The 14,431-nt window shown below is 41.2% G+C and overlaps 1 protein-coding gene across 2 annotated transcripts in view; it reads left to right on the top strand.

Moving 5' to 3' along the window:
* The window catches only part of PODXL2 (podocalyxin like 2), a 54,542-nt gene that overhangs the window by 28,263 nt on the left and 11,848 nt on the right, over nucleotides 1-14,431 (top strand). Inside the window, exons 3-4 of one of the 2 annotated variants that reach the window (XM_049862880.1) lie at nucleotides 5,809-6,581; nucleotides 7,418-7,492. In XM_049862880.1, the coding sequence (XP_049718837.1) occupies nucleotides 5,809-6,581; nucleotides 7,418-7,492 (848 nt within the window). The remainder of the gene's footprint in view (nucleotides 1-5,808; nucleotides 6,582-7,417; nucleotides 7,493-14,431) is intronic. The other variant, XM_049862881.1, reaches the window with a different exon arrangement.

The following is a 14,431-nucleotide window of genomic DNA, read 5'->3' as shown; positions in this document are numbered from 1 at the left end:
AACTGACTAATTTCACTCAGCATAATGCCTTCCAGATTCCTCCATGTTATGAAATGTTTCACAGATTCCTCACTGTTCTTTATCGATGCATAGTATTCCATTGTGTGAATATACCATAATTTATCCATTCATCCGTTGATGGGCACCTTGGTTGCTTCCATCTTTTTTGCTATTGTAAACGGTGCAGCAATAAACATAGGTGTAGATATATCTGTTCATGTAAAGGCTCTTATTTCTCTAGGATATGTTCCGAGGAATGGGATTGCTGGATCGTATGGTAGTTCTATTTCTTGCTTTTTAAGGAAGTGCCAAATCGATTTCCAAAGTGGTTGTAGCATTTGACATTCCGACCAGCAGTGTGTAAGTGTTCCAGTCACTCCACAGCCTCTCCAACATTTATTCTTTTGTGTTTTTTGGATTAACGCCAGCCTTGTTGGAGTGAGATGAAATCTCATTGTAGTTTTGATCTGCATTTCTCTAATGGCTAATGATGGTGAACATTGCCTCATGTATCTGTTAGCTACCTGAATGTCTTCTTTGGTGAAGTGTCTATTCATATCTTTTGCCCATTTTTTAATTGGGTCATTTGTCTATTTGTAGTTGAGTTTTTGCAGTATCATGTGATTTTAGAGGTCAGAGGCTGATCGGAAATGTCATAGCTAAAGACTTTTTCCCAGTCTGTAGGTAATCTTTTTACTCTTTTGGTGAAGTCTTTGGATGAGCATAGGTGTTTGATTTTTAGGAGCTCCCAGTTTTCTAGTTTTTCTTCTGCATTCTTTTTTTCTTCCTAATTTTTATTGAGCTTCAAGTGAATATTTACAAATCAAGTCAGTCTGTCACATATAAGTATATATACACCTTACTCCATACTCCCACTTGCTCTCCCCCTAATCAGTCAGCCCTTCCAGTCTCTCTTTTCGTGACAATTTTGCCAGCTTCCAACCCTCTCTACCCTCCCATCCCCCCTACAGACAGGAGATGCCAACACAGTTTCAAGTGTCCACCTGATACAAGTAGCTCACTCTTCATCATCATCTCCTACCCACTGTCCAGTCTCTTCCATGTCTGGTGAGTTGTCTTTGGGAATGGTTCCTGTCCTGGGCCAACAGAAGGTTTGGGGACCATGACCGCCGGGATTCCTCTAGTCTCAGTCAGACCATTAAGTATGGTCTTTTTGTGAGAATTTGGGGTCTGCATCCCACTGATCTCCTGCTCCCTCAGGAGTTCTCTGTTGTGCTCCCTGTCAGGGCAGTCATCGGTTGTGGCCGGGCACCAACTAGTTCTTCTGGTCTCAGGATGATGTAAGTCTCTGGTTCATGTGGCCCTTTCTGTCTCTTGGGCTCATAGTTATCGTGTGACCTTGGTGTTCTTCGTTCTCCTTTGATCCAGGTAGGTTGAGACCAATTGATGCATCTTAGATGGCCGCTTGTTAGCGTTTAAGACCCCAGATGCCACATATCAAAGTGGGATGCAGAATGTTTTCATAATGGAATTATTTTGCCAATTGACTTAGAAGCCCCCTTAAACCATAGTCCCCAAACCCCCACCCTTGCTCCGCTGACCTTTGAAGCATTCAGTTTATCCCGGAAACTTCTTTGCTTTTGGTCCAGTCCAGTTGAGTTGACCTTCCATGTATTGAGTATTGTCCTTCCCTTCACCTAAAGTAGTTCGTATCTACTAACTAATCAGTAAAAAACCCTCTCCCTCCCTCCCTCCCTCCCCACCTCGTAACCACAAAAGTACGTGTTCTTCTCAGTTTATACTATTTCTCAAGATCTTATAATAGTGGTCTTATACAATATTCATCCTTTTGCCTCTGACTAATTTCGCTCAGCATAATGTCTTCCAGGTTCCTCCATGTTATGAAATGTTTCACAGATTCGTCACTGTTCTTTATCGATGCATAGTATTCCATTGTGTGAATATACCACAATTTATTTAACCATTCATCTGTTGATGGACACCTTGGTTGCTTCCAGCTTTTTGCTATTGTAAACAGAGCTGCAATAAATATGGGTGTGCATATATCTGTTCATGTGAAGGCTCTTATTTCTCTAGGGTATATTCCGAGGAGTGGGATTTCTGGGTTGTATGGTAGTTCTATTTCTAACTGTTTAAGATAACGCCAGATAGATTTCCAAAGTGGTTGTACCATTTTACATTCCCACCAGCAGTGTATAAGAGTTCCAATCTCTCCGCAGCCTCTCCAACATTTATTATTTTGTGTTTTTTGGATTAATGCCAGCCTTGTTGGAGTGAGATGGAATCTCATCTTAGTTTTAATTTGCATTTCTCAAAAAAAAAAAAAAAACCTTTTTTTTTTTAATGGCTAATGATCGAGAGCATTTTCTCATGTATCTGTTAGCTGCCTGAATATCTTCTTTAGTGAAGTGCGTGTTCGTATCCTTCGCCCACTTCTTGATTGGGTTGTTTGTCTTTTTGTGGTTGAGTTTTGACAGAATCATCTAGATTTTAGAGATCAGGCGCTGGTTGGAGATGTCATAGCTGAAAATTTTTTCCCAGTCTAGAGGTGGTCTTTTTACTCTTTTGGTGAAGTCTTTAGATGAGCATAGGTGTTTGATTTTTAGGAGCTCCCAGGTATATGGTTTCTCTTCGTCATTTTTGGTAGTGTTTTGTATTCTGTTTATGCCTTGTATTAGGGCTCCTAACGTTGTCCCTATTTTTTCCTCCATGATCTTTATCGTTTTAGATTTTATATTTAGGTCTTTGATCCATTTCGAGCTCGTTTTTGTGCATGGAGTGAGGTATGGGCCTTGTTTCACTTTTTTGCAAATGGATATCCAGTTATGACAGCACCATTTGTTAAAAAGACTTTCTTTTTCCCATTAACTATTTTGGGGCCTTTGTCAAATATCAGCTGCTCATATGTGGATGGATTTATGTCTGGACTCTCAATTCTGTTCCATTGGTCTATGTGTTTTGTTGTACCAGTACCATCCTTTGCCCATTTTTGGATTGGATTATTTATCTTTTTGTTGTTGAAGTATTGAAGTATTCTATAGATTTTAGAGATTAGACCCTTGTTGGATATGTCGTAGGCAAAATTTTTTTCTGTCTGTAGGTTTTCTTTTTACTCTTTTGGTGAAGTCTTTTGATGAGCATTAAGTGTTTAATTTTTAGGAGCTCTCAGTTATCTAGTTTCTTTTCCAGTGTTCGTACATTGTTAATTATGGTTTGCATTGTATTTATGCCATGTATTAGAGCCCGTAGTATATCCCCTATTTTTTTTCCATGGTTGTTATTGTTTTAGGTTTTATTTTTAGGTCTTTGGTCTGTTTTTTTAGTATTTGTGTATGGTGTGAGGTGTGGGACCTGTTTCTTTTTTTTACAGATGGACATCCAGTTTTGCCAGCACTATTTGTTACAAAGACTGTGGTTTCCCCATTCAGTGGACTTTGGTCCTTTGTCAAAGATCGGCTGACCATAGGTGGATGGATTTACATCTGAGTTCGTGATTCTGTTCCATTGGTCTATGTGTCTGTCATTGTACCAACAGTCGGTTGTTTTGACTAGCATGGCTATATAGTAGGTTCTAAGATTTTTTTAAGATCAGGTAGCGTGAGGTCTCCTACTTTGTCCTTTTCCTTCAGTAATACTTTGATTATCCAGGGCCTCTCTCCTTTCCATATAAAGTCAGTGATTAGTTTTTCCATCTCATTAAAGACTGCTGTTGATATTTGGATTGGGATTGCATTATATCTGTAGATCGCTTGGGTAGACTTGACATTTTCACAGTGTTGAGTCTTCCTATCCATGACCATGGTACATTTTTCCTTTTATGTTGGCCTCTTTTGGTTTCTTGCAATAGTGTTTTGTCCCTTAATTTAGGCTTGACTTATGTTTCCTCATGATTAGATTCAGGTTATGCATTTTTGGCAGAAATATTACAGAAGTTAATCATACCATGGCATCTTTGTTTCTTCTTCCTTGAACGTTCTGAAACTCTCAGCCCAGGATGGCCTACTCTTGGATAAAGCTCGATTTCTTTACTCATTATCCTAAATTCATATTTGGATCCAGTCCTAGTAACTGCTTTTCTGGGACCCTTGTTTTCATTCTGTCAATATTTGTCCTATAGCTGCCCATAGCAGGCTTCCTATCATCACCTCTGGTTCATAGCCTGTGCCCCCATTGGACCTCCCATTAAATTCTTAATTCCAGTATAAGAGCTCATGTTTAGACTTGCCAGTAGATAATCAATCCATTTCTGTCCTGCCCTTTTCCCTGGATTTTCTTTGATTTATCACTTCGTAACTCAAATGCTTTTTCTGTTCCTTATCCTATGGTTTATCCTATGAAGCCGACTTCCAGAATAGTGCTATTTTTGCTATTTTGATTTTAATAGTAATGATAATGAGAGGTAGAGGAATAACTAAAATTAATTGTTTACTCTGGACCATGCACAAGCATTGTCTCATTGACTTATGACTACAATCCTGTATGATAGGTGTTATTATTATTTTACAGATAAGGAAACAGAAGCACATAAAGGTTAAGTAACTTGTCTAAGGGCATATGGTTGATTGGTGGTAGAAGTGATATCACGCAGTAAAAAGAAAGGAGTAATTTTGGATCTTGAGAGGTGAGTGCCAATCAGCTTAGTTAAGTGACTAGTCAAGTTGAGGTATTCAGAAGTAATTGGAGATGAAGCCAAAAAAAAAAGAACACCAAACCTGTTGCCGTGGAGTCAATTCCCTATGGAGTTTCCAAGGAGTGCCTGGTGGATTCAAACTGCTGACTTTTTGGTTAGCAGCCACAGCACTTAACCACCACGCCACTAGGGTTTCCAGTTGAAGATGAGAGATTGGAAAAAGGTGAAAAGACTTGGTAGGAGCTCTAAAATTGGAGACTTTTAGCATACAGACAATAAATAAAGTCTTTGGAATAGGTAAACTTTCTGAGAAAGAAGTGTAGGAATGATGAGTCAAGGACTGACTATTTGGAAGTGATCACACTTAGGGAGGCAGGAGAGGAATGAATAAAGAAGAGAATCAAGGAGAATTCTGCACATATCTATGTGTACGAACTATAGGAACATAAAAATTATATATTGTTGAGTGAAATAATCCTATTTTAGTTTCCAAAAATTATATATGATACAGAACACACATACACAAAACACAAACATCATAAAAGCAGTGGAGGAAGTCTTAAAACCAAACAACAGTTTAGCTTAACTAGTTTAAAAACATCTGCCTTGAGCATTATGCTCTTAAGAGCTATGTGTATGGGATCAAATTGACAACAGCGTCTGGAAAGATTAGATAGGAACCTTAGGGGGCAGTGAGTTTATGTTAATGAGGGAAGAAAAACTAAGAAAGGGAGGGTGAAAATGGTTGCACAACTTGAAGAATATAATCAGTGTCACTGATTTGTACACATAGAAACTGTTGAATTGGTGTATGTTTTACTGTGTATATTCTAAGCAACAGCAGCAACAACAAAAACAACAGAACAGTGGAGAAGGTATACATCAATCTGTTAGCTATCTTTGGGGAGTGAGACTATATAAAACTTTTACCTTCTGCTTTATGTATTTCTGTACTCACTGAATTTTAGTGGCAATTTTATATCATTTTTATTATCATAAAGGAAACAGTGACTAGCCTGGCTCTTGTGTTCCTCAATGACCTGGCCCCTCCCTCCTCTCCAGCTTCTTTCCCACTCCTTTCCAACATACTCCCCACTGTTCCCTATAAGTGTCTTCTGTTTTTTTTTGTATCAGCAATTACTGAATAATCAATGAATGATGAAATTAGTGAATGAAATTTTCATCTCTGTCCTTAGACTATGTTTTTCCTGACTTAACCGAGAAGGCAGGTCCCATAGAAGACACAAGCCAGGCTCAAGAGGTGCCAAGCCTCCCTTCTCCCTTGCCCAAGATGAATCTGGTTGAGCCACCCTGGCGTATGCCTCCTGAAGAGGAGGAAGAAGAAGAGGAAGAGAGGGAAAAGGAAGAGATAGATAAGGAAGAGGAAGAAGAAGAGGAGGAGCTGCTGCCTGTGAATGGATCTCAAGAAGAAGCCAAAGCTCAGGTCCATGGCTTTTCTCCCACAAGCAGTAGCCAGACTCCAGGGTCCACCAAACACAGGCAAGAAGATTCTGGGGACCAGGCCTCATCGGGTGTGGAGGTGGAGAGCAGCATAGAGCCAAGCTTGTCACCGTTCTCAATCACCCCAAATGCAGCAACCCTAGGGGATCAGGACTTTACCAGCCCAGAGATAGGGGACACAATGCTGCCAGCTGTAGGGTTTGGGACAGAATTTGAGGCTCCTCAGGAAGTGGGTAAGGAGGCCACTGTGGGAGCAGCTGAATTGGCTGGCAAACAAGGGGAGGTGCCGTCCTCGGCATCATTTCCGCAAACACAAGTTCCAGGTGGGACTGAGACTCCTGAAGAAGATCACTTTCACCCCAGAACCTCAGCCCCTTTCTCACTGGCCCCCCGAGACATGGAACTGACACCTTCCTCTGCTACCTTGGAACAAGAAGACCTCAGCCAGCAGCCCCAGGAAGGGCAGGCAGCTGAAGCTCAATCTAGAATACCCTGGGATTCTACTCAGGTAAAGTGAAGGCGCATACAGGCCATCAGTCTGCACCTTCCTGTATGGAGCCCAGCCGTATCCAGGGTTGGTGCAGCCTGGTGTGGCATCTGCCAGGCTGGGGATGGAGGTCCTTTCTACAGCATGTATAACCCCAAGAGAACTTTTGGGATCTATACATCATGGGCCAGCAATGGATATTCTCACCACTCTTACATCCAAAGACCCTGTGAAAAGCTTGGCGGCCCTGGCCTGGTTTTTAGTGAACACAGGTGCTACTGCTGTCACCTTGGCCTTCCCCACTGCTTATAACAGCTGCCAAGGGTTGGTGCCTGACCCACGCTCTCCCCCAGCCCCACTCGCACCACCATATGTGCAGTCACTCTGCTCTCATCACCACCGTGCCTGCCCCCACCCCTCCGCCCCATTCAGAAGTCAGTACTCCTGCCCACAGAACTCAGAAGGAAAGGGGTCCTAAGTTGTCAGCCTGTGCCTGGCCTACAGGTATATTTTCATTTGGCCTATAGAATAGTAAAAATTTTGCCATTGAAAGCCTTTAAATGGGGAAAGCCCTCTGCAGTCCACCCCTTGGGCACAGTTTACCACTTCCTGTGTATCATGGCCGCCTCTCATTTAAGACCCTCTCTGCTTGGTCCCTGAAGACATTAGAGTTTGTGGACCCTGGGCTAGATCCTTGGTGTGTCACCTCCCAGACGTTGTCAGCTCCCACCTAGCTACACAAACCTATATCAGGCCTTCACTTTCTAGCTTTTCAAAGGGCTTCAACCATGCTCTCTCCCTGATGGCTCTCCTTATGCCTTTGTAACTGTAGCCTTTCTTTTTGTTTTATTGTGCAGGTGATCTGCAAAGACTGGAGCAACCTGGCTGGGAAAAACTACATCATTCTGAACATGACAGAAAATATAGACTGTGTGAGTGCTGAGCCCAGGCTGGGGAGGAAGGGGCTACAGGGAAAGGCCAGAGGCAGGCAGGCAGAGTGGGGAATGAGATGTAAGGCCAGGGTGGGGGATGGAGTGGAAGGCTTAGTCCTTAAATCAGAGAGGGGCACCTAACCCAGAATATGAACCAGTAGCATCCACCAACATCAGAATAAAAGAGGATTTTCATATTTTTACATTTCTAAAGGCTCTTTTGTTCTTGGTCTTCCCTGCCTTTTAAAGGAATAGTTTTATTCATGTGTGCAATATCTTATCTGAGGATAGTGAAATCTTTTTTTTTGTTTTTAAGTTGTGTTCTTTCTGTATATATATAAAAAAAAAAAACTGTATAGCCTTGTTTTTTCCAGGTTGCTTTCCCCCATTTGTTGGTTTTAGTCTCAGTTTTTCATAAACATGCTTTCCTCAAATATGTGGTGGTCGGAAGCTTTGCACTTGTCGGTAGGGCTTGTTAACTGTGGCTTCTCAGAAGGGTGATCCAGCTGGGCCATTTCATTTGGAAATCTGTAATATAAGCAGCTTTAGACCTTTCCTCCCAGAGTGATTAGATTCTTTAAAAAGAGGGCTGGCCATCTTGTATACAAACATGTCTAGGTAAATGTCATCATAAATGTTTGTTTACTTCCCCTGTTTGCAGTATGAACCCCTCCCCTAGTGGTGCCTGGTGTTCTCTAGTTCAGAGACCCTCTATTTTGTTCTCTTTCAAGGATAAATTTCCAGTCTTCTGCCAGGGAGGAGGGACATTTGTCAGCACTGGGGAGAAGATTTAGGGACCCAGTTGTTTCTCGAACAGACTTTCAGCCAGTTTTCATGTTTTTAGTGCCATCTTCCTCCCCTTTTCCAAAAGTAACCAGTGCTGCATATTTCAGAGCTTTAGGGGAGGCCAGACAATATAAATCTGACTACATCTCAGCTTTCTCATTGCTGGCTTAGGATTCGTCTCCTTAGGGTTCACTGAATCAGGAAATTCCTACTCATCAGTCTGCTTCTGGTGTCTACATTTTGTTGCTCTTGTTTCCTCTTCTGTTTTGTTTTTATCTGTGTGGTTTTAGACTTTAAAACAATTCCTTACCCTTGATTTAATGTGTTTGGGGGAGGAATGAAGGTACATGCATGTGTCTAATCCAAAAGTGACCAATTAAGTTTTTGTTTTGTTTTTTAGTATCATTATACATTGATGGACTTTAACATAATTGATATTTGCATATTTACATCATTGATCCATTACAGTTATTATTTCTTATTGATACCCCATCTTTGGCCAGTGAACCTTTTCAAATTGGCTTCTCAGTCCTTGTGATGAATCTACTAGTGTTTGACAGCTTCCTTGCTTTTTGGTATAGAAAGATGTTCCAGGCTCATCCTGTACCTTCCCTTTCCCAGACATGGAGAATCAACATTTCTCCAAGAATCCCTAGTTCCTTTTATTTGGAAATGGTACTTAGAGACCACAGTATGGGCACCTGGGACCCTTAAATTTTTGGAATGCATACTTGAACAAAAAAGGTAATATCTCTATTCTCTTCCCAGGCAACACATAGATGTTGTCTTAGTTATCCAGTGCTGCTATAACAGAAATACCACAAGTGGATAACTTTAACAAACAGAAGTTTATTCTCTTACAGTTTAGGGGGTTAAAAGTCCGAATTCAGGGCACCATCTCCTGGGGAAGGCTTTCTTTGTTGGTTCTGTATGGGACCTTTGTCATCAATCTTTCCCTGGTCTAGGAGATTCTCAGCACAGGGACCCTGAGTCCAAAGGATGTGCTCCGGTCCCAGCACTTCTTTCTTGGTGGCATGAGGTCCCTCTCCTCTTTGCTCAATTCTCTTTTGTATCTCAAAAGAGATTGACTCAAGATACATCCTAATCCTGTAGATTGAGTCCTGCCTCATTAACATAACTGCCTCTAATCCTGCCTCATTAGCACCATAGAGGTTAGGATTTACAACACGTAAGGATAGTCACAACAGATTACAAAATGGTGGACAACCATATAATACTGGGAATCATGGAAGGGTACAATTCAATCTGTAACAGATGTTAAACTGCTTTTATTGTTTTCCCTGTTTTTGTCTTCTATGTTATTTTTATTTAATATTTGACATCCACCTAATTAGTCACTATTATTAACAGCCAATGCTTATATAGCTTTATGAATATTTTATTAGTTTCTCTGCTCACACTTCTCACAGACCACTCCTTTCTCCTGGGTTTAACTTCCTTCTATCTGAAGTATATCTTTTAGTAGCTCCTTCTGCAAGAATCTCTCAGCCTTTATTTATCTAAAAAAGTCTTTCATTTTCTTATTTTTTTTTTGTAACTTTTAATTTTGATATAATTTCTAACTGAAGAATAGTACAAAGAACTCCCATATACCCTTCACTCAGATTTACCAGTCGTTAGCTCACTTTGCTAAACTATTTGAGAGGAAGTTGAAGGCATCATTCATCTTTACCCCTACCCCTAAATATGTTAGTGTGTATTTCCTCAGGATAAGAATATTCGTTTATGGAACCATGGTACAGTTATCAAAACTGTTTCGCCAGTGGTCTCAATAATGTCCTCTATAGCTTTTTTCTCTCCTCGTCCAGGATCCAATCCAGGATCATGCATTGTATTTAGTTATCATGTCTCTTTAGTCTCTTTTAATCTGAAACATTTTCCTCAGCCTTTGATTGTCTTTAGTGATACTGTTGAAGAGTATGAACCAAATATTTTGTAGAATGTCCTTTGGTTGGGTTTGTCTGATGTTTTCTAATGATTTACCTTAGAAGATACGTTACTGGAAGCAAACTACCTGGGTGAGGTGTGGCTTCCTCAGTGTATCACATTGGCAGGTACATAAATGTTGGCTTGTCTCAATATTTGATTATTTGGTTAAGGTGGCATCTGCCAGCTTTTTCCACTCTAAAGTTAGTGTTTTTCCATTATAATTAATACTTTGAAATTATGTAAATATCTTATTCTTCATCAAACTTTTATCCATTAGTTTTAGTATCCATTGATGATTCTTGATTCTTATTGCTAGTTGTTGTTGTTAGGTACCATCGAGTCATTTCCAATTCATAGTGACCCTGTGTACAACAGAACTAAACGCTGCCCGGCCCTGCGCTATCCTCACAACCATTGTTGTGCTTGAGCCCATCATTGCAGCCACTGTGTCAGTCCATCTTGTTGAGGGTCTTCCTCTTTTTTGCTGTCCCTCTACTTTACCAAGCATGATGTCCTTCTCTAGGGACTCATCCCTCCTTGTCATGGATTGAATTGTGTCACCTAGAATACCTGTCAGCTTAGCTAGGTTATGATTTCCTTGTATGATTGTCTACCATTTTATCATCTGATGTGATTTCCCTGTGTGTTTATCTTAGTCATCTAGTGCTGCCGTAACAGAAATACCACAAGTAGATGGCTTTAACAAAGAGAAATTTATTTTCTCACAGTCTAGTAGGTTACAAGTCCAAATTCAGGGTGTTGGCTCCAGGGGAAGGCTTTCTCTTCTCTGTCGACTCTGGAGGAAGGTCCTGGTCGAGGAGTTCCTCAGGCGCAAGGACCCTGCCTCCAAAGGATGCACTCTGCTCCTGGTGCTGCTTTCTTGGTGGTATGAGGTCCCCAAATCTCTGCTTGCTTCCCTTTCGTTTTACCTCTTGAGAGATAAAAGGTGGTACAGGCCACACCCCAGGGAAACTCCCTTTACCTCAGGGAGGTGACCTGAGTGAGGGTGGTGTTACAATCCCACCCTAATCCTCTCAATGTAAAATTACAATCACAAAGTGGAGGACAACCATACAATACTGGGAATCATGGCCTTACCAAGTCGATATACATATTTTTTGGGAGACATAATTCAATCCATGATGGTGTTGTAAATCCTTTCACTATGACATAATAAGATGAATTAGCGGCAGTTATATTCATGAGAGCTATAAGATTAGATGATGTCTTAAACCAATCTCCTTTGAGATAAAAAAGAGACAAGTGAGCCAAGAGACGGGGGACCTCATACCACCAAGAAAGCAGCGCTGGGAGCAGAGCACGTCCTTTGGACGTGAGGTTCCTGTGCTGAGATGCTCCCACACCAAGGGAAGACTGATGACAAGGCCCTTCCTCCAGAGCTGGCAGAGAAAGCCTTCCCCTGGAGATGACGTCCTGAATTTAGACCTATAGCCTACTAGACTGTGAGAGAATAAATTTCTCTTTGTTAAAGCCAACCATTTGTGGTATTTCTGTTATAGCAGCGCTAAATGAATAAGACACTCTGATAATATGTCCAAAGTATGTGAGACATAGTCTCTTCATCCTTGCTTCTCAGCAGCATTCTGGCTATACTTCTTCTGAGACAGATTTGTTTGTTCTTTTGGCAGTCCATGGTATATTTAGTATTTTTCGCCAACACCATAACTCAAAGGTGTCAGTTCTTCTTCAGTCTTGCTTATTCATTGTCCAGCATTTGCATGCATATGAGGCAGTTGAAAGCACCATGGCTTGGGTTAGGCACACCTTAGTCTTCAAGGTGACAGCTTTGCGTTTTAGCACTTTAAAGAGGTCTTTTGCTAGAGTGGTTGCAAAATGATGATTTTCTAACTCTATAATTCCTTCTATATTTATTAGTTGGCATTCTACTGAAAGAAAGAGTTTATCTTTTCCTTTCTTTCCATTCGTGTATGTATGTGTGTGTTAATATGGACTCATCATGGGTTATTGTTTTATTGATGGGTTATAATTCATTACTGTCATTATTTATTTTGATATTCAAATTATCACAGGTTTGGCCAATAGGGGCACCTTTCAAGATGACTTTTATGACCTTTTAACATAGTCCCATAAATTTGTAAAAAATTTATCAAGAACAAATTTATTGAACGAAGATTTACTGGGAATATAAAAGAGACCATTATACTGTGCCATATATCATTATTTACAAAATTCACTTTAGATTTTATGGTAAAATATATTATGGGGGAAAGTTGCCTTACATTTCTTACCAAACTAAACATACTCACTTTTTTCCCTGCTCTTTTCTTCAACTACCTGTCTTCTTGCAGGGCCTAATATGTCGTTACCATCCAGTAGGCTCAGACTCATGGCATCCCTACGTACAACGTAATGAACCATTGCCCAGTCTTTTGCCGTCTTCATGACTGGGGATGAGTATAGATAGCTGCCTCAAACACAATTATTTTTTACGGGAGCTAAGCATCTTCGTTATCTTGAATTCTTTTAGTTCTCATTTTCTTTGTTGGTATGCTGTTTTTATCCTGCTTCAGATTTTTGGTAGCTGTTTCCTCAGAAGGGAGCCCCGGTGGTTCAGTGGTTAAGAGCTGAAAAGGTTGGCAGTGTGAATCCGCGAGCCATTCTTTGGAAACTCTATGGGGCAACTGTACTCTGTCCTATACGGTCGCTATGAGTTGGAATTGACTTGACAGCAACGAGTTTAGGGTTTTTTTTCTCTTGTTTTCCTCAGAAGTACATCTTTTAGAATCCCAGGTTTCCTCTTTGCTTTGACTTTATATTATCCTGGTTGTGACTTGGCCTCTTGGACAAAATTTTGCCTTTTGGTAAAACAATATTTTCCAAAGTCTTTTCTTTTTGAATATAATTCTACTGGTTTTCATTTTTTCTTCAGCATTTGAGCCAGTTGGTTTCTTTTCTTTACTATAAAGAGCAATGGGTCCTGAAAGCTCAATCTCTGTCTTATTTCTACTTTTAGATTTTAGAAATAAGGTCCTTTGACTTATAGCTCTGTATTTTAAGAGTTCATTGGGGGAGAACCTGAGCATGTTCCTTTCTCATCCTTTCTTGCATTTGGCTACTCTGTAGGCTTAGACAAAAGATTAGCTCTTGTAGCTGTGTGTCAGCTTTGTTGCTCTTTCTAGATCATGACTGTAAAATGGTCATAGTAGTGGTAGCATCAGAACCTGTCTAACTTCAGCGGGGAGAATGACCAGGATCAGAGCAAAGCTGATTCTTATGAGGTGGAGGTCAGACATACCTCCACTCTCCAGCCTTTTTACCAGTCCCTCCCATGGCCTTCTCCTCTTCTGAGGTCAATAATCTGTGGTAATGGCCACACAGAACTCACAGACCATACTTACAGTTAAGTGGGTTATTAAGGAAGTAACGAGATACAACTTGGGATCAGGAGCAACAGGCTACAGCTCAGGATCAGGATCAGGATCAGAAAGCAAACGGGCAGTCTGGAAGGTTCCCCCAAGGAGGGGAGAACATCCCTCCCTTTTTCAGTGCAGGACAGCTCTCTCAGCTTCTCTCTCCACGCAGGCAAGCAGGACCTTCTCATACCCCCTCTCGGCTGTGCAGGCCTCCTCTTGGCCTCCTTAGGACAGGCCTCTCTTCCTTCGGCCTTCTTCCTGTCACCACTGACTGTTGCAGGGCCCTTTCCAGGCCTGTTGGCATCGTCAGTGTTACAGCCTGTGTTATAGCTCTTTTAGGAGGTTCCTTGCCTCCTCTCTCTCTGCTTTCTTTTTCTTCTATCTTCTTTCTTTCTTCTGCTTCTCTCTGCCCACCTCCGTGGGGTTGGCTATGTATGTAAGCCAGCTCCTCATCAGTTTCAAGGCATGGCCCTCCCACCAGGGCCACAAACTGACCAATCCCCTCTTGGCAGGCCACAGACACTTCATTTGTGTAGTAGGCTATAGTCACTTCATTAGCATAAGTGTATTAACCAATCCCTGCAAGGTGCATACCAATCACAGGGCAGGCTGCAGCCCAGGGCCAGACAAAAAATATCAAACTTCAGTTTCTTTACAGCTTACCCAGGAAATGTCAATCAACTTGGACAAAAGTAACAAACCCTCTGGGGATAGAAAACTAAGGCAAAGGTGAGTCCTCAGGGCTTAGGGGAAAAATCTCTTAAGCTGGTTTCCAAAAGAACCAAGGCAAAAAGCACATAAAGGAACT

Source organism: Elephas maximus, chromosome 20 (genome assembly GCF_024166365.1).
Source record: "Elephas maximus indicus isolate mEleMax1 chromosome 20, mEleMax1 primary haplotype, whole genome shotgun sequence".
NCBI lineage: Eukaryota > Metazoa > Chordata > Mammalia > Proboscidea > Elephantidae > Elephas > Elephas maximus.
The sequence above is the reverse complement of the archived record's forward strand: the minus strand, read 5'-3'. Positions and strand labels throughout refer to the sequence as shown.